This window comes from Anomaloglossus baeobatrachus, chromosome 7 (assembly GCF_048569485.1).
Source record: "Anomaloglossus baeobatrachus isolate aAnoBae1 chromosome 7, aAnoBae1.hap1, whole genome shotgun sequence".
Lineage (NCBI taxonomy): Eukaryota > Metazoa > Chordata > Amphibia > Anura > Aromobatidae > Anomaloglossus > Anomaloglossus baeobatrachus.
This window is the reverse complement of record NC_134359.1, coordinates 93,323,732-93,349,873: the sequence shown is the minus strand read 5'-3', so window position 1 is coordinate 93,349,873 and position 26,142 is coordinate 93,323,732. Positions and strand designations below refer to the sequence as shown.

Sequence of the window (26,142 nt, the reverse complement as noted above, 5' to 3'; positions counted from 1 at the left end):
GGACAGCCACCCGTGTCCGCCTCTGCCCCGGGTTCATCGGAATCACCCTCGAGAACTGAAAAGGGGAACTGGGGGTTGTTTTCAGCGGATTCCTCCTCTGAACCCTCTTGTGGGGCATCCTCTAGTGGCTCCGGGCCCACACAAGGTGTGGGAGAAGGATCATCCGTGCGGCTACCCTGGGGTACTAACTGGTTCTCCCACAACTGCCAGAAGTGGGGAAAATCCCTGCCCAAAATGATATCATGCAATAATGCTGGTACTAGTCCCACCTTATGATGCACAGACCCATAGGGCGTAGTAATGCAGGAGACCGTTGTGAGGTACGAGCAGGTGTCTCCATGCACACATGTCACAGAAAATTTATCTGACTGTCCCATCGGGACTGCTACCAGACTGGCTTTTACCAGAGTCACCACACTTCCCGAGTCTAATAGTGCAACAACAGTATTGCCATCAATGGACACTTCACACAGGTGTTTTCTCATATCGCCTTGACATGCAGCAACACACACTACCCGTGCAACCATAGCCCTGCGTTTTTCAAAGTCCGTGACATCGCACTGCATCGGTTCTGCAGTTACTGGACAGTTTGCAGCAATGTGGCCCACCTCCTGGCAGCGGAAACACCTCACGGGCCCCTTGCTAAGACCATAGTTTGGCACCTTAGCCCTCACAGGGCCAGCAGTCCTGTTTTCCTCCTCCACTGCCTTAGGATATTTTCCTCCTCCCCATGACCCTGGAACAGTCTTACCAGATCCTCGTCGAGAAGGGGAAGAGCGAGGATGTGTAGCATCGTCCATAAGTCCTTCTGCCAAGGAATAACGCTCCACTAGATCCACTAGCTGATCCGCTGTCGTGGGGTTTCCATGGCTTACCCACTTTCTCAGAGATGGCGGTAGAGCTCTTAGGTATTTATCAAGAACGATTCTTTGTACCATCTCTGGCGCCGTCAAAACCTCGGACTGTAGCCATTTCTTGGTCAAGTGAATGAGGTCAAACATCTGTGACCGCGGTGGTTTATCGGGCTGATAAGTCCATTGATGAACTCTCTGTGCTCGCACGGCCGTCGTCACTCCCAGCCGAGCAAGGATCTCGGCTTTTAGTTTATCAAAGTCATGCGCTGCTTCAGGCTCAAGATCAAAGTAGGCTTTTTGGGCCTCACCTGCTAGGAACGGTGCAAGCAAGTCGGCCCATCGCTCCTTTGGCCACTTTTCCCGCTCCGCCGTCCGTTCAAACGTGGTCAGGTAAGCTTCCACATCGTCCTCTGTGGTTAATTTCTGCCAGCACCGACTCACATGAATCACCCTCTGGTCAGCCTCCGCATTACTCTCAGGTACGGTCGCCAGACGCTGCGCCACCTGCTGCAAAAGTTGGCGGTCTCTAACCGTCGATTCCACCAGTTCCTTCAACTGTGCCGACATCAAACGATTAGCCTCCTGCTGCACAGCTGCGGATTGTACCAGCGCTTTCACCACGTCATCCATTATGATGCGCTGTAACGTGCTGCCCGCGTTCTCCACCACAATGTGATAACACGCTCCGGGATCGCCTTTGCTGGGTTCAAAGGGCACGTATTCACCTCAGGCAGACAGCCGAATTCAAGGTGTAACTGACGCTTGGTCAGGTTTATTGCAGTGAAGCATAAACAAAAGAAAAAAAAACACCAACAAAATAAATCCTTGCCTGTCCGGCACTAACTATACACGGTGTTATCCTAACTACCAACTGGAGGGCTTCTCCCTTCCAGCTAAACCTTACAAACACCAGGCACTGCTCCTCACAAGTGTCTCCTACACAGACAGGCTTACTGTGTTCCCAGATGGAGACCCTCCCCCAACTTCCCAGATTCCTTTTACCTCCGTCCTTCACCTCCCATTAATCCATTAGTAGCCAGGTGATCCTGGCCAGGCTAAGTCACATAGGACCGATACCGGGGTGAGATATACCTGCCCTCATCCACTAATCCCACATGAGTCTCACACCATCTAAATTGAAGGAACTGGAGCAGTTTTTCCTTGAGGAATGGGCAAAAATTCCAGTGGCAAGATGTGGAAAGCTCAGAGATTTACCCAAAGTGACTTACAGATGTAATTGCCACAAAAGGAGGCTCTACAAAGTACTGACTTTAGAGGGGTGAATAGTTATGCACACTGAAGTTTTAAGTTATTTTTTTCTTATTTGTTGCTGCACAATAAAAAGAAAACAGTTCACAGTTTTAGGGATGATCTGTACATGATCTGATGCAAACCCTCTAAAGAAAAAACAGTGAAATTCCAGGTTGTGAGGTAGCAAAACACGAAAAATGCCAAGGGGGTAAATACTTTCACCAGCGGTGAGATTGGGCAGCCATGTGACCACAAGTATATGTTGCACATACTCTCAGCAACATTCCGACTAGACGTGAGTGGCCTCACTAAATTGACTTGATTCTTGTCACTAATCCTTGATACTTCTCAATTATTAAAATAATTTGCTAGTGGTCCCAACTGCAGGACACCCTGTGAGGCCCCCTTCACATGTCCGTGATAAAAGCGCAAGTTTTCCCAGTTCATATTGAAGGTGCATATGGCCATCCGTGTACCGTCACTTTGGCACACGTGTGTTCAGGAACTTTTTACTCACCTGTCCCCGATGCTGCTGTCTCTGGCGCTGCTACTTCAGGGTCCGTGGTGCTGTTAATATTCATGAGCATAATGAGCAGGCCCAGAAGCAAGTGACAGCAGCGTCGAAGACAACAGCGCTGGAGACAGGTGAGTATAGAAAATTATTTTATTTCAAAAACATGTTTTCTCCAGTACATGTCACATGGATCGCATCAGTGTATAATCCGTGTGACATTAGTGCTACCGGAAAAAAACTGACTTGTCTCCATGTGGAACACACAGACACGTGTGTGCGCTATACGTCCGCAAAAAAACACGGATGTGTGCGCAGACCCATTTATATTAACGGGTCTGCATGTGTCCAAGTCTCCGATACGTATGAAATTGGACATCACACGTATCGGAATCATGGACTTATGAAAGGGGCCTAACACGGTTATTGTCACAGAAGCCTTCAAACAAAGAAGAATATCCAAAGTGGAGAAAGCCCTTAAATAGAGGAGATTTACCTGCCATAGTAAAAATACATATACTACATGACTATTGTGTGGATTCATTTGTGGTCACAAGTAACTAACAAAGTAATACATGAGTATATATTATACTGTCGATGTTACATTTATTCTTAATCCAATTAGGAGGAAGAGCCAGGTTGGAAAATGAAGCCAAGCCAATTTCTTCCTGACGTATCGTCTGCAAATGACACTTATGAAGGTGAGGCTATTAATGAAAAGTGAAAAGTACAACAGCCAGCAGATGTACAGGCCTCCATTATACATCTTGGATCTGATTCAGATGATAATAGAGGGCAGGGATTTCCAAGTTTTATTGCAGCTCAAACACATATAATAGATAAAACGCAGAGGTCATTTTATCCTTTTTTTTCACTTTTCAATGTCTGCTTCACTTGCAGGTGTTTGGCTAAATCGGAAAGAGTCTTGGAATCTATTTCAGACCCACGATTCAGAGCTCATCAAAGAAGATAAGAGGAAGGAAGTAGAAGAAGAGATTAGAATACAGGTTTGGCTGTTGTATCATCTAAAGGCCTTCAGATTCTTTGGATAGCTGTAGGCCGAATAATTGTCCGAGAGCTATCTCTCCTGACTCCCCTGTACAGAGGAACACACAGCTTGGCTGTCGCTCCTGTGTTCTCCATGAGAGAAAACTCCACTTGCAGTGGCATCTCTAGGAGAAAAAAAGGGATCGGCCATTGAAATCCACCAGGCCGGATGTTCATTTTGCCGACATACTTTTTTGGGCAGGAAGTCAGAAGGCCCCCATACACATTAGACTGTAGGCTGCCTGATACTTAAGTCTAATGTAGATAGGGGTCATTTTTTACAATCCTCCATACACACCAATACACATGTGTGCTGAGTTCAGCATCTGTTCTGACCAAGGAACGGCTGTGGTTGGCTCTCAGAGGAGACTTGGGAAACCACCATGAACAGTAACTGGCCTGATGAAGCCACCAAAATTGACTGATTTGGCTCACATTAATCCGACATTTTATTTTGGCAAACTTCTCCTAAGATGACCATAGCCCTCTTGAATGGCCCTAAGATGACCATAGCCCTTTTTCCATTAATGTTCACTTCGGACAAGGTGTTTTCCATGCTCCAAAGAGTGGAGGCCCAGGCACAGGTGAGCTGGCTTTTTGTCTGTTGCTGATAGCCCTCTTGAGCTTTCCCATTATGGAATCACTATGATACAGGGGCGGAGATATCATTGGTGCAACCTCTGCAGCTGCAAAGTGGCCCAAGAGATGAGGGGGGCCATTTCAACCTCTAAAGTAGGTGAAATTGTGCATTTTGATGACCTATTGAACTGCAAAGGGCCCATGTACAGTGTACTTTTCTGTCTGTGTCCGCCACTGCTATGACAGGAACACATCTATATCCCACAGATAGCAACAGATTGCAGTTTGACATTTCTGCAATTGATAAAAGAAAGAAAATTATTAAAAAATAAATTACATTAATTAAATCATTTTTTATTAAGGTGGATGAACTGATGAGACAAGAACTCCAAAACTTGAAACTGGCCGTGGATAGAGATAAAAACAAAAAGAAAAAAGGGAAGAAAGGAGGAAAGGTAAGTAAAAGGATTATGGACCAGAGACATTTGAATCATTAAACGTATAAAGAAAAGTTTAATTGCCTTCCACAGAGCACAATGTAGATTAATAAGGATTATGTTTACTTGGTATACAAATCCACATTGCCATGGTCACTGAAAATTTTAGTAAGTGCTTGTCTTAATCTTTTGAAGACAGATTCTTCCTGAGTAGTTCATATGATGAAAATTAGAAATAATTACAAAATGATGACAGCGGCTAAAAATTAAGTTATAGGTAGCAGTCTATATACCAGAACACAAATCTGCAGGATTATACAAATAAAACTATAATAAAATCCATCAGCAAAAGCTAACGGCTAACCAGTCCAGATTGATTTTAACTGTTGAGCTTCACCTGTAGTTTATATGATTAAATTAAAGCACACCAATCATCAGGAGTTTCCTATATAACCTAAAGCCAGTGCTAGGATGTATAGGTTTTGAAACAAAAGCAAGTAAAGTTTTTAAAATGAGCAGATTTTGAGTGGCAGCAGCTGCTGATCAGCTGATAACTGGAGTGGGTATTCATAGTGATTTTCTACCCCCTGCCTGTCCTCCTCCCCCCCCCCCTGTTATTTATGCTAATTCTATTATTTATCGTTTTACTTAGTGACTAGAAGGACCTGTGCTGATGTCATACCCATGTGACCTGAAGGGGCGAGACCTCAGCCAACATAGCTGATACCAGGAAGCAACATCATTTTTCTGTTAGCTGAGGCCCCGCCCCTTCTGGTATAGCACTGGCTTTAGGTTATAGGAAAATCTTGGTGATTGGTGCACTTTAAAGGGGTGGTTCGCCCATTTTCATTACTGGCCACATCAGCATTGTGTTGAGAAACAATGTTTCTCTCAAATACCTTGTGTTGCCAATAGTGTCTGTGAACGGCACTATTGCAGTCTATTCATTCCCATCGCGTGACCCCTGGGTTCCGTGACCTCTGATGAACAGTGACGTCACAACAACTTCCTGTTGACCTGGTATTACCGCGGCCGGCCCCAGTCTCTGTTAGTCACTGGGCTGTAGGTGGCAATTCACCACTCGTCACAGACCAGCATCACTCCTGCTTGTGCACTCTGCAGTGGAGGAGGAGGGGGCAGGGAAATGCTGGGCTGTGACGAGCGGTGAAACGTCGCCCACAGCCCAGTCACTCAGGAAGACTGTGGCCCACCTCAGTTGACGTGATATCACCGGACATCAGAGGTCACAGAGCCCGGGGGTAATGCGAAGGGGGTGAGTGGACCGCAATAGCGCTGCTCACAGGCACTATTGGCAACACAAGCTATATGAGAGAATCCTTGTTTCTCAACATGGCCAGTAATGAAAACGGGTGAACCACCCCTTTAATTGCTATGCAATATTGTTGATGGCAGTTACAAAGGTTCTAGAGATCTAAGATTAGTTCAGTAAAACTGTCTGAATCCTAAACTTTGGCCGTATCATGGCTATAAAAAAACAGTTTTATGCACAGAATGCTAAAACGGCAGCATTCTTTATGAATATTGTGTAAATGCATAAGTTATACCTTTATCTTTACACTACCTATGTCTAACTATAGAAAAAGAAAAAGGGAAAGAAAAGTGGAAAGAGAAAGAAAAAGAAGGAAAAGGACTTAACACCAGACAGGTAGGTGGCTAATTATATTTTACCTTAAGGCCATGTGCGTACGTTGCGTTTTTTCATGCGTTTCCGCAGCGTTTTGAACTGCAGTGTTTTAATGCAAAAATGCATGCATTTTGATTTCCAAGCAAAGTCTATGGGAAATAGGCATATTGTGTGCGCACTCTGCGTCCAAAAACGATGCGTTTTTTATGACAAAAATTTGTCAAAATCCTTGTGTTTGAAGAAGCAACATGTCAATTGTTTTGAGCGTTTTGGCAGTGTTTTGGTAACATTGAAGTCAATGAGAATTATCAAAACGCAGCCTATAAGAAATTTCTAGCGTTTTACATGCTTTTTTGATGCAGAACGCATGCTTTTTTTGTCAAAATCAAAGCATGCGTTTTTGGCATTATAGTGAGGTCAAGAGGTTTCCATTTGCCCTCACATCCATTCCAACTTTAAAAAAATGAGTCAAACAATACTATTACTTTATTTTGAACATAATTATTAAATTTCATTAATCATTTTCGGTTAATTATCATTGTAGTGTATGATTTAAAGGTCTTTATTTATTTCTTTTTCCTTTTTTTCCTACTGTTTGAATGTTCAAACTTTATTTAGTTGTGTATTTGTATTGAAAACGCATCTCAATTTAAGCACTGAAAAAGCATGTAAAACGCAGCAAAAACACGGCAAAAACGCATGCGTATTTCTTGCGTTTATGTGGTCAAAAACAAATTTCACAATGACAAATTCTGCCAGAGGATGCGTTCATTTCTTCAAGGTACTGGACGCAACGTGCGCACATAGCCTAAGACAAAAAATATCACATAAGACCCCCAGGCATGTAGAGCTCAACATGTACAAATCTGTCGAATCGCGTGTGACACACATTTTAATATTTAATATGGAATGTTAACATTTTTTTTCAAAATAAGTACACCAGACTCACCAGGTGTAGGGGACCTATTTAAAATTATACAGTTTGTTTTGTTAAACCTGGTGACAGAACAGCTTTAAACTAAAATGTCAGCTCCTGATATGGTATCAAGAATGTTTTATATAAGCGGCAGATTCTTTAGGGCTGCACGGTGGCTCAGTGGTTAGAACTGCAGTCTTGCAGCGCTGGGGTCCTTGGTTCAAATCCCACCAAGGACATCATCTGCAAGGAGTTTGTATGTTCTCCCTGTGCTTGCGTGGGTTTCCTCCTACACTCCAAAGACATACAGATAGGGACCCTAGATCATGACCCCCAATGGGCTGTGTTGCCAATGTATGTAAAGCGCTGTGGAATTAATAGCGCTATATAAATGAATAAAAGTATTATTATTATTCTTTTTCCACTTGGAATGCTCTATCATAAGTATTCACATCCATTGTATAATGTATCATTTTATCTACAGGACCATTGACTCTTTGTATGAGGAGCTCGTCACAGAAGGTCTTCTCATCAAACCAAAGCCTGTGACATTGTCAGATTTTATTGGTAAGGGGCAGTGTTGGAGCCATCAGAACGTCTTGTGCCATAACTGTGTATAGCACTGCTGTCTTATCACAAGAGTATTACCCAAGGTCCAGGTAACAAGACATAGTAACATTTTCCTTAGGCTGGATTCACATGATCGTATGGCATCTGATGCGATTGCATCGGATGCAATATGCTAGGACCCTCATCTCCCAGTGTATGATATGATCTGATCTCAGCTGCAGAGGAGAGGGCGGGATTAATCTCCCATCTCCTCCATTTTCACCTGATGTGATTATCACACTGGATATCATCCGAGTGCAGTCAGATGTTTCACTCGCACCCAAAGACTTGTATGGGTGCAAGTGACACGTCTCTCTCGCTGACAATCGCAGCATGCTGCGACTTTTCGCTCATCCAGAATCTGGATGAGAAAAAAGCTGAACATCTGCTCTCCCTCATTGAATAACATTGGTCCAAGTGCATTGCGAAATGTTCTCGCCTTATACTCATCCTAGTCATACACTCGTGTGAGCGTGCCCTTATAGCCAAGCCTTGTTTAAATACTGCACTCCTTTTTCAGTGACTGACATGAAAAGTTTCCTTACTCCTCCCAGTAACGCTGGCCTTTGCCCTCTTTTAGCCTATGCTCCTGCTCCTTCTTTCACCTATTAGCGCAAAGCAATGAGAACAAGATCTATCAGCTAGAGGAGCAAATGATAAAAGAAGTATCTGCTGGGCTCCGAAATTGAAAGACGGATATTTGCAAAGGTTTTATTTCTGGAACTGTGGAGGATTGTACAGTATATCAACATTGAGGACTAGGGTGTGGGATCTAGAGCTTTGTAATAGTAAACAAAGTGAGTATTTGCTGTATTTATTATGACATATACTGTGTTAATAACTGCGTGCATTTGTATTTTTTCCAGGTGAATATAGTTATTTAGGCACTACTCTGCGCCAGGCTGACATAGAACCAATGCCATCTCTTAGCGATGTCAAACAGCTTCTCGTCCTGTATGGAGTCTTACCATTAGGTGAGCAATTGTGGCCTCAGTGAACGTTTCTTATACTATTTTAGGCTTCAATATTTTAGGTACAAAAGTATAAAAATAAACATGGACTGCCCATCCAAAAATCATACACTGATGTCTTGCAGCTAGGCAAAATTTCCAATACTGAACATAAGATTCTGAGTTAACATTCTGATCAGACTACAGTATATGAAGCCCACAGTCACATCACAGCATGACACTCTAAGGGGCACTTTGCACACTACGACATCGCAAGCTGATGTTTGCGATGCTGAGCGTGATGGTCCCCGCACCCGTCGCAGCTGCGATATCATGGTGATAGCTGGCGTAGCGAACATTATCGCTACGGCAGCTTCACATGCACTCACCTGCCCTGCGACGTTGCTCTGGCCGGCGACCCGTGTGAAGCCCCTCGGGTGTTGTATCGGTGCATACCTTCAGGGACTCCACGTAGCTGGTGCTGGTCACAGGTAGGGAATCTTCGGTTTTGATCGTGACGCCACTCTCAGTATTGCGGTCAGTGGGGACCGCCACTGCAGGTTAGGGGACGCCTGGGGCTGATGGTGGGTGCAGTCGGATGTAGTAGCCTCCTGAGAGTGAGGCAAGCCCCAGGGCCCTGTGTAGGTTTGTAGTACCACAAGTCGCAGAATGACTCACACAGGCAGAACTGTCTTTCAAGGGCTTTACTCACATTTGATGGCAGAGTGAGTAGCCCGGGCGTAGCTGAGATGAACCAGGTGGGAACCAGGTATCCTTCAGGCTGACTTTATGAGGGTGACTACTGACTCGCCTTCCTTAGCCCTTGGTGGTTTGGGGTGACCCCGACTTTGAGTCCCTATGGGGGTCACCCAGGGAAGATGCTGCAGCCTCTCTCCCCCTTTTGTTTGCCGTTTGCTTGTTCCCCGGACCAGGCCACTCCAGCTGCTTGCCTCCTGTGACCTATGGGCCCTCACTGCGGTTACGTGGCTGCGGCTTTTGTGGTGTTGTGGTGTGGGCTTTGAGAGCCCCACACCGGCAGGTTTAGCAGAAGAAAGCTAGATCTATCTTCGCTTCGGGATCTGCCGCCCGGTTGGGCCTGGTGCTCTCTAGCAGTCTCCTTACTTCCCACTCCGTGCTTTCTCTCTAGCTGAAGCTGGCTTTCAGGTAGCACTCCTAGTTGACCGTTCTCCCCCGTCAGTAGCCACTGCGCGGGCGTTGTTAGACAGCATCAACCCCACAGGTCTGCTCCTCACTGAGCCCTATGGAGTTCTCTTCTAACTGACTCACTGCCCCTCCTCTCCTGTTCTTGCCTACGCCACCTAGCAACCAGACTCTCTTACCACACCCCTTGAGAGGAGATGGAGGCTTTTGGCCCCCTCCACTATTCCAGTGAAGGTCAAGGCTTTTCCCCCTCCTGGGATCCCCAGGGGTCCTCTCATGGGTACATGTGTGAGACCTGATCACTATGCGCCTGTGTTCCACACCCCGGTCAGCCTTCTGGATTACCTGTATTGTACTGTTCCCAGCATGGGTGCAGTACTCAGTGGTGCCTGACCAGGTCAGGGGCGCCACATTCCCCCTTAGTTATCACCAGCACGTCCTCGGGCTGCAAGACAACATTTTAAAATGCATAAAACATTAAAACATGTAAAACATTTTTAAAAGCACCAGGTACCATACATCACCACCCTCCACCCACAAGTCCGTTAACCCACCCAAAACCCTTTCACGTTGGCCGCGGCTTCAGCCACTTCTGGCAGGATGTAGAGGCGGCTTACATGGGCTGGTGGTTTCAGGGTATACCTGGCCTGGTGGATCCGCGCCTTCAGCCTCTTCTGGCAGGATGCAGAGGCGGCCTCCACAGTTGGTGCTGACCAGGTACCCTCTTTGTGGTGGTGAGCCAAGGCCCCATAAACAGGCGTGCTCTCTGGTTGCAGGTGAGCCAAGGCCCTATATACGGACGGGCTCCTCCTGGTTGCAGACGAGCCAAGCCCCTAAACAGGCTGACTCTGGTGGCGGTGGTGCCCTTTGGTGTAACTATTTACACTGCGAGAGTTTGTGGCTATAGCCAGTTCATAGCCTTAAGGTTTATGGTTTTCTCACAATAGTTTTTGTGGGCACATGCTTAAACATTGCAAAACAAACTTTCAAACTGGTCAAAACAGTAACTTCTCTTCTTACTTTACTTTTCTCTACTCCTCCATACCAGGGCTTGGGCCTGTTGGGCTGCGGCACCTGTTGCTTTCTTGCTCTTTGTCGTCGTCTGTGGTAGTTTCATCTGTAGGTTCCTTGTCTTTTCTTTCTTGATCTTCATCTGTGTCTTTATCTCTGTCTTTTCTTTCTTGTAGCATGGGGTGGCTGTAAGGTTTGCTGGTGCATAGTGCTACGTCAAGCGCGTACAGTCCTCTTTCGCCTTCATGCATAGTGAATTGTACTGAATCCCCCATCTTTAGGTTTCTGCCAGGGTGTCCTCTAGGCAGATGAGCGCTCACATCTCTTCTGTTGACAAATATCCCTTCTTTGATACCAGGGGCTACAATAAAGCCGTATCCGCTTTTCAAGTTGAAATCCTCCACTACTCCTCTGCAAAGGGGTCCTCTGACCTGGGCTTTGGACCTTCTCAGTAACCTTTTCTCCTGTAGGTCTCTGGCCGTGACTTCTCTCTGCTCTGGAGACTGTGGTGCAGGGGACAGCGTTGTTCTATTGCGACGCCTTGTCTTGCGGCCTGAACTCTGCGTGGTACAGCTTGCAAACTCCCAGGTGAGACTTTTAGGCAGATCTTCGTCAGCGGACGGTGTCAGGTCTTCCTCATCCCAACGGGAATAGGGCAACATCTCCGGCTCTGAGTATAGATCCACTGCTGGTGGCTCCGGAGTCAGCTCCTCAGCTTCCTGGCCTCCTCTCCCCCTTAGTTCTTCTTGGCACTCCTTTGGTGGCAGTGCTGGGGATGGGCTTTCTTCAGCTGGTCTGGGCGGTGGACTCTCTGGCGCGGCTGCAGGGGTTGCCTGAATCTCCTTGGGGGTATGCGGAGGGAGCAGATACCGATCCACCATCTCTTGTGGGAACTGGGCCTCTAGGTCAGCCTTCAGCTTCCAGTATTCGGGGTCCTCTCCTATCAGGGACTTCCTAGCAGGGACCTCTTTGGACTGGGGAGCGGTGTCTGCTCTGGCCTTGCAGGCCGGGATAAACGGTGATGCAATCTCTTTGCGGGCCGCGCCCTGTATGGCGGCGGCCTGGTCTTGGCGGGCCGCGCCCTGTTTGGCGGCGGCCTGGATTGGCATTGCTGTCGCGATGGAATCGGTGCAGGCTGGGCTGGGCGTCGCTGCAGGGACCGGGTCTTGGTGGGCCGAGCAGGGCATCGCTGCGGCGGCCGGGGCTTGGCGGGCCGCGCCTGGCGTGGCTGCGGCCTGGTTCAGCACCTCACTTGCGGCGCGGACGAGCGTTGCTACGGCGGTGGGGTCTCGGCGGGCCGGGCCTAGCAGGGCGGCGGCCTGGGTCAGCGTTACGCCTGCGACACGGATGAGGGTCGCGGTGGCAGCCGGTTCTTTGCGGGCCGGACTGGGCGTTGCTGCAGGGACCGGGTCTTGGTGGGCCGAGCAGGGCATCGCTGCGGCCGCTGGGGCTTGGAAGGCCGCACCTGGCGTGGCTGCAGCCTGCTTCAGCGTCGCCGCACCGGACGCCTCTTCGGGGACCGCGGGCGTGGCAGCAGGGGTCGGGGCACTTGCGCTGGCCGGGGCATCACTTGACTCACCCACCGGTGGCAGCATCGGGGTCTGCGTCATCGCCGTCCTGTCTGGCACTCGGCGCGCGGCTCTCCTTTCATAGGCCCGAACCGCCGCGGTCATCTCCAGCATTTCCATTCGTTCTTCCCGGATCTGCTCCACAACCCGGGTCTCCAGTCGGTCGCAGAACTGGGCCAGCTCCCGATACCACCAGGCAGCGGAGCCCGGTTCTGGATTTCTGCGGTCAGACGCCATTTCCTCTGCGCCCTCTTCTGCACGACTCTCCAGCTGTGGACTCGCCGTTGCCTCTGATAGCAAGCTGTTCAGTTTCTGCTCTGCCTCTTTCAGCAGCTCCTCTCCCAGCAGCAGGCTTGTGGCTCCCTTTCCTTTCCGCCGTCTCTGGACGCTTCCACTCTCATAGCTGGCAAGGTCAGAACTCTGCAGAGGATCTCTGGGTAGCCACGCCTCTTCGTGGGCGGTAACTTCTTCCAGCGCGGGCTGCTGTTGTTTTTCAGCGCGCTTTTCATGGTGGCAATATGGCGGCGCTTCCAATTTTTCAAGCGGACCGCCCAGGCACATGGTCACCTGTCTGAACAGGTCTAGTCCTTATCCTGTTCGTGACGCCAGATGTGAAGCCCCTCGGGTGTTGTATCGGTGCATACCTTCAGGGACTCCACGTAGCTGGTGCTGGTCACAGGTAGGGAATCTTCGGTTTTGATCGTGACGCCACTCTCAGTATTGCGGTCAGTGGGGACCGCCACTGCAGGTTAGGGGACGCCTGGGGCTGATGGTGGGTGCAGTCGGATGTAGTAGCCTCCTGAGAGTGAGGCAAGCCCCAGGGCCCTGTGTAGGTTTGTAGTACCACAAGTCGCAGAATGACTCACACAGGCAGAACTGTCTTTCAAGGGCTTTACTCACATTTGATGGCAGAGTGAGTAGCCCGGGCGTAGCTGAGATGAACCAGGTGGGAACCAGGTATCCTTCAGGCTGACTTTATGAGGGTGACTACTGACTCGCCTTCCTTAGCCCTTGGTGGTTTGGGGTGACCCCGACTTTGAGTCCCTATGGGGGTCACCCAGGGAAGATGCTGCAGCCTCTCTCCCCCTTTTGTTTGCCGTTTGCTTGTTCCCCGGACCAGGCCACTCCAGCTGCTTGCCTCCTGTGACCTATGGGCCCTCACTGCGGTTACGTGGCTGCGGCTTTTGTGGTGTTGTGGTGTGGGCTTTGAGAGCCCCACACCAGCAGGTTTAGCAGAAGAAAGCTAGATCTATCTTCGCTTCGGGATCTGCCGCCCGGTTGGGCCTGGTGCTCTCTAGCAGTCTCCTTACTTCCCACTCCGTGCTTTCTCTCTAGCTGAAGCTGGCTTTCAGGTAGCACTCCTAGTTGACCGTTCTCCCCCGTCAGTAGCCACTGCGCGGGCGTTGTTAGACAGCATCAACCCCACAGGTCTGCTCCTCACTGAGCCCTATGGAGTTCTCTTCTAACTGACTCACTGCCCCTCCTCTCCTGTTCTTGCCTACGCCACCTAGCAACCAGACTCTCTTACCACACCCCTTGAGAGGAGATGGAGGCTTTTGGCCCCCTCCACTATTCCAGTGAAGGTCAAGGCTTTTCCCCCTCCTGGGATCCCCAGGGGTCCTCTCATGGGTACATGTGTGAGACCTGATCACTATGCGCCTGTGTTCCACACCCCGGTCAGCCTTCTGGATTACCTGTATTGTACTGTTCCCAGCATGGGTGCAGTACTCAGTGGTGCCTGACCAGGTCAGGGGCGCCACACCCGCCTCCTTATTAAGGGGGTGGGTCGTGCGGCGTCATAATGACGTCACACGGCAGGTGGCCAATAGAAGCGGAGGGGCGGAGATGAGTGGGAAGTAAACATCCCGCCCACCTCCTTCCTTCCGCATAGCTGGCGTGAGCCGCAGGTAGGAGATGTTCCTCGCTCCTGCGGCTTCACACACAGCGATGTGTGCTGCCGCAGGAACGAGGAACAACATCGTAACATCGGTCATTTCCAAATTATGGAAATGACAGACACTACATCGATGATACGATTACGACGATTTTGTACTCGTTAATCGTATCAAAAAGACTTTACACACTACGATATCGCCTGCGACGCCGGATGTGCGTCACTTTCGATTTGACCCTACCGACATCGCCCCTGCGATGTCGTGTGCAAAGTGCCCCTAAGGCCATGTGCGCACGTTGTGTTTTTTTCTTGCATTTTGGTTGCGTTTTAAACTGCACTGTGTCATTTACAAAATGCATGCGTTTTGCTTCCCCAGCAAAGTCTATGATAAATCAGAAATTCCATGCGCACGTTGATTTTTTTTTCAGCAGCGTTTTGTTTGACAAATATTTGTCAAAATCGTTGCCTAGAAAAAGCAGCATGTCACTTCTTCATTGCATTTTGTGAACATTTTCCACCCATTGAAATGAATGAGGTGTGTCAAAACGCAACCAAAATGTTAGCTGTGTGTTTGCACTGCCTTTTGGTTGCGTTTTGGATGCATTTTTGTCAACAAAAATGCAGGTCACCAACTTTTCTCCATTCTCTCTCACTCGCTCTCTGTCTCTGTCCGCTTAATACTCATCGCTCACCGGCGCGGCTGTCACACTGTTCCCGTGTCATCTCCTGCTTTTGAAAGTGCAGGCCGCTCACTAGGCTCATCTCATATTCACTTCACTCGCTCATGAGGCTCATCTCATATTCACTGCTTCCCTCGCCCACCGGTGCCTATGATTGGTTGCAGTCAGACACAACCCCATGCTCAGTGACAGCTGACAGATTGCAACTAATCACAGCCGCCGGTGGGTAGGCTTATATCGTACAGTACAATAAATAATTTAATAAAAATGGCATGTGGTCCCCCTCAATTTTGATACCCAGCCAAGATAAAGCCTCATAGCTGAGGGATGGTATTCTTAGACTGGAGAGACCCATGTTATTGAAAGCTCCCCAGCCTAAAAATATCAGCCAGCAGCCGCCTGGAATTGCTGCATCCATTAGATGCTACAGTCCCGGGATTTTACCAAGGCTCTTATGGATGCGCCACTTCTGGGGCGGCTGTGGGTTGCTATTGTTAGTCTGTAAAGGGCCAAATAACAATGGGCCTTCCCATCCTAATAATATTAGCCCCCAGTTGTCTGCTGCACCTTGGCTGGTTTTAGAAAAATGGGGGGACCACCCGTCATTTTTTTTTTAATAAATCAAATAAAAAAAGTGTGGGATCCCCTATATTTTTCATAACCAGCTGAGGGTTGCAACCAGCAGCTGCTGTTCTTGTGCTGGATATGAAAAATAGGGGAGACCCCAGGTACTTTTTTTTACCAAAAAAATTTCAAAAATAGCTATTGCTCTATCAAGCTGTTCTGTTATTTCTTTCTATCGATTCTATATGTTCTTTCTTATTATCTATTCTATATGTTCTTTCTATGTATTCTTTCTATGTGTTTCTTCTATCTATTCTAGCTAGCTATCAATCTATCCTATCATATATTATTTCTCCTTTAAAAAATTAACTGACAAAAACGCATCAAAAATGCATCGAAAACGCCTGCGTTTTTACCAATTTTTTTGTCAAACACAGTGTTTACAGTTGTCAAGTCTACCAGAGGGTGCATTTTTTTGTCAAATCAAGAACGCAGTGTGCCGACATGCCCTAAGTGTCTTTTTTTTCTACAGTTGTAACACATTACATTACTTTAATCAGAAAATTACTTGAACATTTTTTTTTTATTTCTGAATCTAGACTGTTTCTTAATTCCTTGGTATTTAAGACCCAATAGGCATTGTTTAATTATTTAGAATCTTCTATAATTCTTGTTTTATAGATTCCATGAATCTGAAGAAGCCAATTTCTTTTATTGATACATTAATGTTACAATTAATCAATGATTTAAAGGGGTTGTCCAGACTAAATCCATAAGTCTGCAGTCACTCTTTGTGACTTGTCAATCTTCATATTGCACACACTGTGCGCTGTGAGGATTCGCTGGTGTTAGGAATGGGAACAGTGGTCACGTGTGAGTATGTGATTTATATACACCCAGCCAGAATCATACTAGATGGGCACAGCCTTGCTTAATATGCTAGCATTGGTGTGCTAAATGCTCTCTCACAGGCCACTGCAATGCATGATTGAACTTGTAGTGATAGAGCACAGTAAGCTAGGGAAGGAGAAGTGATGGATATAAACATCAGAGCTGCAGCTGTAGAAACCAATTGATGCTACCTACATGATAAAAGGTTTATATTACTATAATAAGAGTATGGATGCATTTAGTGGCACATAATAGCACAATCGATGAATAAAAAATGAAATGAGTTAAATTAATGAATAACGTCTTTAAAGGGAATCTGTCACCAGGTTTTTGCCACCTAACCTGAGAGCAGCATACTGTAAGGGCAGATATCCTGATTCCAGCGATGTGCCACTTACTGGGCTGCTCAGTGTAGTTTTGATAAAATCACTGTTTAATCATCAGGAGATTATCATTAAAAGACTACTTGGCGTGCTGCAGGTAGTCCAGCATATTCATGAGCTTTGTATAACTGCTAGATCTGCTGTAGAGAAAACAGGGATTTTATCAAATTGACAGCAAACAGCTCAGTAAGTGATACATCGCTGGAATCAGGGTCTCTGTCCCTACATTATGCTGCTCTCAGATGAAGGAGCAAAAACCTGGTGACAGATTCCCTTTAAGTGTACTATTTGACTTAGAGGTGATAGTCGACGTTTTGTTTACTGGTTGCATCTTATATACCGTATATAAAAAAATACTAAACATAGAGCACATAAAGATAAATACAACATATACTGTACATACAAGATAAAGATAAAATAAAGTCATGTAGATTAGAGATGAGCGATGTTCGAGGTTTGCCAATTTCATGTTCGAGTGATTTTGGGGCGTGTTCGAGCTCGAACTCAAGCTTTTTGCTAAAAGCTCGACAGTTCGAGTTAGGTGCGAGAACGGTTCGATCAACAAAAACGTGGCTTTTCACAGTAAGGCTATGTGCACATGTTGCTATCTGCATGCGTCCTGCGTCCCCAACACAATCCCTCTCTCTTTCCTAGTCACCGATCACGGGCCCGGCGCTGCACGGCTGTCAGAAATCTGAGGCGTGTTTTCCTCTTTAGAAAATGGATGCCGCTTCATTATTCAATCAGGTATTCCGTGCTTTACCTGCCCACCGGCGCCCATGATTGGTTGCAGTCAGACACACCCCCACGATGAGTGACAGCTGTCTCACTGCAACCAATCACAGCCGCCGGCGGGCGGGTCTATATCGTGCAGTAAAATAAATAATAATAAAAAAAAAAAATGCGGTTCCCCCCATATTTGATACCAACCAGGATAAAGCCGCACAGCTGGAGGCTGGTATTGTCAGGATGGAGAGCACCACATTATGGGGAGCCCACCACCCTAACAATATCACCCAGCAGCCGCCCAGAATTGCCGCATCCATTAGATGCGACAGTCCCGAGACTCCACCCAGCTCATCCCGAATTGCCCTGGTGCGATGGCAATCGGGGTAATAATGAGTTTAATCATGCCAGGCGTCTCCCCGAGACACCTTCCATGGTTAAACTGTAAGTGAAAGTAAAGAAGCACACACAACGAAAAATCCTTTATTTGGAATAAAAGACAAAAAAAATCCTCTTTCACCTTTTTATTAATCCCAAAAGAACAATCCAGGTCCGAAGTAATCCACACAACACTGTCAGCTCTGCTACATGAAGATGACAGGGACCGTCTGTGTCCTCTCCACGTAGCACATGAAGAGAATCGCGCTGTAATCTGAGACTTCAGTCTGCAATGCAGAAGTCAAGATTACCAAATCTGCCCATCTTTTTCATTAGAGCCAGTAGCAAAATGGTTTGAGCGCTCGACTCAGAAGCATTAGTTCACGAGTTCTAGCCCTCCCGGCCGTCCCGGTAAAAAATATAATTTATTTTTAATTTTAAATTAGAATTATTTATATATAATTCTAATTTAATTTAATTATGCACTGAGGGGAGGAGCCGGACATCAGCTGTGAGCCACACCTATAAATCAGAGCAGTTCACGGAATGAGGCTGCATTGCTCTATCTCTTTCTTTCAGTCAGTCAGTCAGTCAGTCTCAGTCAGTCAGTCAGTCAGTTTCAGTCAGTCAGTCAGTCTGTCTCAGTCAGTCAGTCTCAGTCAGTCAGTCAGTCTCAGTCAGTCAGTCATTCAGTCTCAGTCAGTCAGTCTCAGTCAGTTAGTCAGTCTGTCTCAGTCAGCCTGTCTCAGTCAGTCAGTCAGTCTCAGCCAGTCAGTCAGTCAGGCTCAGTAAAGTCAGTCAGTCTCAGTCAGTCAGTCTCTCTCTCTCCTCTCTTCTCTCTCTCCTCTTCTCTCCTCTTCTCTCCCCTTCTCTCCCCTCTCTCTTCTCTCTCTCCTCTCTCTCTTCTCTCTCTCCTCTCTCTTGTCTCCCTCTCTCCTGTCTCTCGTCTCTCTCTCCCTCTCTCTTCTCTCCTCTTCCCTCTCTCTCCCTCTCTTCTCTTTTCTGTCTCTTTTCTGTCTCTTTTCGCTCTCTTTTCTCTCTCTTTTTTCTCTCTCTTTTCTCTCTCTTCTTTCTCTCTCTTTTCTCTCTCTCCTCTCTCTCTTCTCTCTCTCTTCTCTCTCTCCCTCTCTCTTCTCTCCTCTTCTCTCTCTCTCTCTCTCCCTCCCTTCTCTTTTCTCTCTCTTTTCTCTCTCTTTTCTGTCTCTTTTCTGTCTCTTTTCTGTCTCTTTTCTGTCTCCTTTCTCTCTCTTTTCTCTCTCTTTTTTTCTCTCTCTCTTTTCTCTCTCTTCTTTCTCTCTTCTTTCTCTCTCTCTCAGACCTGGCAATGATCAGCTGATGCGGTCACCTAACGGAATCAGCTGACACTATAAGTCGAGCGGTGAGGCCGGCTTTTTACCGCCCGGCCGGCTAAACTATCAGCTGATGCTGTCGGACAGGAGTCTGCACAGAAGTATGTAGTTTGTTGGGGGGTTTTTGCACTGATGCATCATCTGATTGTATAAAAGCCATTGATACAATCAGCTGCTGTGTCATGTGATTCAAGCCCTTGAACCTGACACATCATCTGATTGCTTTGCCTTCCAGCAAACTGATCAGATGATATTAGATCCGGATTTGACGGCGCGGAACCCTTGACCCAGGATTACTGCGGAGGGTGGTTCTTTATTTCAATAGAGATGGAGTCACTAATTGTGTTGTGTTTTATTTCTAATAATAATATTTTTCTGTGTGTTGTGTTTTTTTTAATCTGTACTATAAATTCATGGTGGCTATGTCTAATATTGGCGTGACACCATGAATTTCGGGCTTAGGGCCAGTTGATAATATACAGCTAGCCCTAACCCCATTATTACCCAGCGAGCCACACATCACCAGGGCAGGTGGAAGAGTTGGATACAGTGCCAGAAGATGGCGCTTATATGAAAGCGCCATTTTCTGGGGCGGCTGCGGGCTGCAATTCGCAGTAGGGTGACCAGAAAGCTTGGGCACCCTGAGCTGCGGATTCCAATCCCCAGCTGCCTAGTTGTACCTGGCTGGACACAAAAATTGGGCGAAGCCCACGTCATTTTTTTTTTTTTAAATTATTTCATGAAATTCATGAAATAATTAAAAAGAACGGCTTCCCTATATTTTTGGTTCCCAGCCGGGTACAAATAGGCAGCTGGGGGTTGTGGCAGCCCGTAGCTGCCTGCTGTACCTGGCTAGCATACAAAAACATGGAGAAGCCCACGTAATTTTTTTGGGGGGCAAAAAACTCCTGCATACAGTCCTGGATGGATTATGCTGAGCCTTGTAGTTCTGCAGCTGCTGTCTGTCTGTATGAAGGAGAGCAGACAGCAGCTGCAGAACTACAAGGCTCAGCATGCTCCATTCACTAGTGTATGCAGGAGAGCAGACAGCAGCTGCAGAACTACAAGGCTCAGCATACTCCATCCAGGACTGTATGCAGGAGTTTTTTGCCCACCAAAAAAATCACGTGGGCTTCGCCATATTTTTGTATGCTAGCCAGGTACAGCAGGCAGGTACGGCTGCCCCCAACCCCCAGATGCCTATTTGTACTCGGCTGGGAACAAAAAAAAATAGGGAAGCCCTTTTTTTAATTATTTCATAAATTTCATGTCCAGCCAGGTACAACTAGGCAGCTGGGGATTGGAATTTTCAGCACAGGTTAGCCCGAGCTTTCTGGGCCCCTCTGCTGCGAATTGCAGTCCGCAGCCGCCCCAGAAAATGGCGCTTTCATAGAAGCGTCATCATCTGGCGCTGTATCCAACTCTTCCAGCTGCCCTGGTGACGGGTGGCTTGCTGGGTAATAATGAGTTATTACTAGCTTTGTTTTACTAGCTAGTATTAAGTCAGAGATTCTTAATGTCAGGCAAGTTTGACCCGGCCATTAAGAATCTCCAATAAAGGGTTAAAAAAAGACACCACACAGAGAAAAAATACTTTAATAGAAATAAATACACAGACACATTAGCGACTCCATGTTTTTTAATCCCTCTCATCCCTCCTCGATCCATGGCCTTCTGTCTTCTTTCTCCTTCAACCCATGCAGCTCTGCTACATCAGACAGCGCTGCATGGGAGGAAAGACGCTGCTGCTCCTCGTGCACTCCAGTCTATTCACTCAGTCAGTGAGCAGAGGCTGCAGGCTGTAAGCGGTGACGTCACCGCTGGCAGGCGGGTTGCTATAGCAACGGTGATCTCCGTTATTGACCGGCTGTGGCAGACGGTGAATAACGGAACTGGGAAGCAGAGCGGGGAGTCGACCATGTGCCAGAGCATTTCGCCGGTATACGGAGATGCTGGAACGATCACCGCGTACCGGAGAGTGCAATGACAGGACCTAGCATGACGTCATAACCATGTGACCAGTCTGTAGCCAATGAGATAATAGACACATGACTGGTCACATGCTTTTTTTGACATCACGGAATGTCCTTTCATCAGTGCTGGTTACCGGGAGGATGCAGCGATTATCGGAAGGAAAAGCGGCGGGAGACAGAGTGCAGGACGCATCGCGGGGACCTGTAAGTGATATGGCAATGTTTATTAACTGTATGTGTACATTTATAATGTGTTTTTATGTGTTTGTGTTTGTCTCCCATTGTTTTCAATGGGGTTCGAGAGGTTCGTCGAAAGGTTCGCCGAACTCGAACGCAGCCTCGGTTCGATGAACCGAACCGAACTCGAGCCTTTAGAGGCTGGAGATATTCCTGTAGGTATAGGAATAGGCATTTATAAATGCAAAGCTGCACAATGTAGACACATCCTTTGGAAAACATTGTGCAGAATTTACAAGCACTAAAAAGCAGAAACATTCAGATCTACTACAGTTCTTTATTAGGTTACATTTGACCCATAGCTGCTACATGAGGCATGGCATTCTGCAGTAAAAGCAAAGCTTGCAGGGGACAAAACTTGCATAATGTGACATACCATGACTTTATTTCCTCTTTGCTTCCATGTGAATTTATGAGTAAAATCATTTTTTGGTATGTTTGGAATGTTATGTACAGAACAGTATAGGCCCAAAAACCATGCTTAGGACATATCATTGGTGCAACCTGTGTGCCCGAACGGGGAGACCATAGTAATAAAGGGCCATTGTGCAAGAACTGTATTTGGGTTCATGATTTCAAGCTGCTAAATTATGTCCACCCTTGATCATATCTATCTGAAATTCATTGTGATGTATTAGGCTGCTTTCACACTTGCGTTCAGCGCAATGTGCCGCTATGGAGAATTGCGCAGTCTGTTAACGCACTGCGCTATTTTCCATAGACTTGTATTGACGACGCACCGTAACGCAAGTGTACAGTTAGGTCCAGAAATATTTGGACAGTGACACAATTTTCGCGAGTTGGGCTCTGCATGCCACCACATTGGATTTGAAATGAAACCTCTACAACAGAATTCAAATGCAGATTGTAACGTTTAATTTGAAGGTTTGAACAAAAATATCTGATAGAAATTGTAGGAATTGTACACATTTCTTTACAAACACTCCACATTTTAGGAGGTCAAAAGTAATTGGACAAATAAACCAAACCCAAACAAAATATTTTTATTTTCAATATTTTGTTGCGAATCCTTTGGAGGCAATCACTGCCTTAAGTCTGGAACCCATGGACATCACCAAACGCTGGGTTTCCTCCTTCTTAATGCTTTGCCAGGCCTTTATAGCCGCAGCTTTCAGGTCTTGCTTGTTTGTGGGTCTTTCCGTCTTAAGTCTGGATTTGAGCAAGTGAAATGCATGCTCAATTGGGTTAAGATCTGGTGATTGACTTGGCCATTGCAGAAGGTTCCACTTTTTTGCACTCATGAACTCCTGGGTAGCTTTGGCTGTATGCTTGGGGTCATTGTCCATCTGTACTATGAAGCGCCGTCCGATCAACTTGGCGGCATTTGGCTGAATCTGGGCTGAAAGTATATCCCGGTACACTTCAGAATTCATCCGGCTAATCTTGTCTGCTGTTATGTCATCAATAAACACAAGTGACCCAGTGCCATTGAAAGCCATGCATGCCCATGCCATCACGTTGCCTCCACCATGTTTTACAGAGGATGTGGTGTGCCTTGGATCATGTGCCGTTTCCTTTCTTCTCCAAACTTTTTTCTTCCCATCATTCTGGTACAGGTTGATCTTGGTCTCATCTGTCCATCGAATACTTTTCCAGAACTGAGCTGGCTTCATGAGGTGTTTTTCAGCAAATTTAACTCTGGCCTGTCTATTTTTGGAATTGATGAATGGTTTGCATCCAGATGTGAACCCTTTGTATTTACTTTCATGGAGTCTTCTCTTTACTGTTGACTTAGAGACAGATACACCTACTTCACTGAGAGTGTTCTGGACTTCAGTTGATGTTGTGAACGGGTTCTTCTTCACCAAAGAAAGTATGCGGCGATCATCCACCACTGTTGTCATCCGTGGACGCCCAGGCCTTTTTGAGTTCCCAAGCTCACCAGTCAATTCCTTTTTTCTCAGCATGTACCCGACTGTTGATTTTGCTACTCCAAGCATGTCTGCTATCTCTCTGATGGATTTTTTCTTTTTTTTCAGCCTCAGGATGTTCTGCTTCACCTCAATTGAGAGTTCCTTAGACCGCATGTTGTCTGGTCACAGCAACAGCTTCCAAATGCAAAACCACACACCTGTAATCAACCCCAGACCTTTTAACTACTTCATTGATTACAGGTTAACGAGGGAGACGCCTTCAGAGTTAATTGCAGCCCTTAGAGTCCCTTGTCCAATTACTTTTGGTCCCTTGAAAAAGAGGAGGCTATGCATTACAGAGCTATGATTCCTAAACCCTTTCTCCGATTTGGATGTGAAAACTCCCATATTGCAGCTGGGAGTGTGCACTTTCAGCCCATATTATATATATAATTGTATTTCTGAACATGTTTTTGTAAACAGCTAAAATAACAAAACTTGTGTCACTGTCCAAATATTTCTGGACCTAACTGTATACGTTGCATCTGCTGGACGTTATTTTGACGCAGCGTCGGGCGGAGGGAACGCTGCATGTAGCGTTTTTTGGGTCGTTAAAATGACGCACTTTGCTGGATTCCATTAGAATCCGCCAAGGTGTCTAATGATTGTCTATGGGGGCGGATTCTGCCGCAATGCACTAAGCGGCGGAATCCACTGACGGATTCCATAACGTTCTATTGCGCATGCTCAGCATGTCCAGCAGAACGAACGAAATCATTTAAATTCACTCCTGGTCTCTCTCCCCCCTCTCAACCCCTCTCTCATACTCACCGATCACTGGCGCGGCGCTGCACAGCTGTCACACTCCTCTGGCGGCTTCTCCTGGTTTTGAAAATGCTGGCCGCTCATTATTCCATCTCGTATTCACTCCTTTCCCCGCCCTTCGGCGCCTATGATTGGTTGTAGTCAGACACGCCCCCATGTTGAGTGACAGCTGTCTCACTGCAACCAATCACAGACACCGGTGGGCGGGTCTATATCATGCAGTAAAATAAATAAACAAAAACGATGTGCGGTCTTCCCCAATTTTGATACCAGCCAGGGTAAAGCCACACGGCTGAAGGCTGGTATTCTCAGGATGGGGGGGCTCCACGTTATGGGGAGCCACCCAGCCTAACAATATCAGCCAGCATCCGCCCAGAATTGCCGCATCCATTAGATGCAACAGTTCCGGGACTATACCCAGCTCATCCCGAATTGCCCTGGTGCAGTGGCAATCGAGATAATAAGGGGTTAATCATGACAGGCGTCTCCCCGAGATACCTTCCATGATTAACCTGTAAGTTAAAGAAAATAAACACACACATCCAAAAAATCCTTTATTTGGAATAATACACAAAAACAAACACCCTCTTTCACCAATTTATTAAGCCCAAAATACCCATCCAGGTCCGGCGTAATCCACGGAGGTCCCACAACGCTCTCAGCTTTGCTACATGAAGCTGACAGGAGCGGCCACAGACCATGACCGCTCCCTGTCAGCTCCACGCAGCAAATGAGGTGAGCCGCGCGATCAGCGATGGTATCACTCAGGTTACTCGCGGCCACTGCTGAATCCTCCAACTGAGACAGCAAGTCGCCCAAGTGACTGAAGTGAGCTGCGCGATCTGCAATGAAGTCACAGGTGAGTTGCGGACTCAGGTGGAGGACTCCAGCTAGCCGCGGGTAGCTTGAGTGACGGCAGCGCTAAACACGCCGCTAACTTCAGTCACTCAGGGGATTAGCGGTCACCGGTGAGTCCTTCATGGGTGTCCGCTAATCAGGAGGCCACACACAGACAGAGCCGTGGTATGACAATGAAGTCGGGTGAAGTTCATTCGAGTTCATTCTCATCACGCGACTCTGTCTGTGTCTGCTGTCAGCAGGTATGTAGCAACGACATTTTGCCTCACACACGGATCATTTCAAACGGACAGCACACGGACATTACACATACGTATCTCACACATACACGGACATTCCACACTCACACACAGCGAGCATACGCCATCACACGGATGTGACACGTACCGGCGAAACGGACATAAAAAACGGAACACGGACCCGAAAAACAGAACGTGAGACACGCACGTGTTTTTTGCGGAAGTGTGGCAGAGGCCTTAAATAAAGCAGTGATTTCACATCTGATGAAACACAGTTATGATGTTAGGCCTAGGACACACAGCGAGTAAAACGGGCAGAGTGGTATAAAAAAATCACATTCCACTCGGACCAATGTTATTCTATGGGGGGCATTCCCATCTGCGTTTTTTTACTCAGCCCTAATCGGACTGAGAAAATAGTCAGAGAATGCTGCGAGTGGAATCCGATCCATGTTCACTCGCATCCATACAAGTCTATAGCTGCGAGTGAAACATCACACTGCACTTACAGTAGGAGCCGCAGAAAGATTGGCTTATGAGAGCAGGGAAGGCAGCAGAAGTATATTAGGAAAGTGTTAGTTAGGAATGGTTAGGACAAATGAAAGAGAGTCACATTAGAAGTGGAAAACCTTTTTAAGATTGGACAGTCTATATTAGTTGGCATACTTTCTGCCAGACATTTGCTTCAAAACTTTGCCTAATTTTTAGCACATGGTGTGGCACATCAGGCAA

General features: G+C 46.9%; 1 protein-coding gene across 2 annotated transcripts in view; it reads left to right on the top strand.

The window, feature by feature from the left end:
* Window positions 1–26,142, top strand: part of DRC11 (dynein regulatory complex subunit 11) — a 438,498-nt gene that overhangs the window by 366,177 nt on the left and 46,179 nt on the right. For both annotated transcript variants that reach the window (XM_075317481.1, XM_075317480.1), the window contains exons 9-14: window positions 3,242–3,317; window positions 3,517–3,623; window positions 4,605–4,697; window positions 6,278–6,345; window positions 7,725–7,807; window positions 8,716–8,823. In XM_075317481.1, the coding sequence (XP_075173596.1) occupies window positions 3,242–3,317; window positions 3,517–3,623; window positions 4,605–4,697; window positions 6,278–6,345; window positions 7,725–7,807; window positions 8,716–8,823 (535 nt within the window). The remainder of the gene's footprint in view (window positions 1–3,241; window positions 3,318–3,516; window positions 3,624–4,604; window positions 4,698–6,277; window positions 6,346–7,724; window positions 7,808–8,715; window positions 8,824–26,142) is intronic.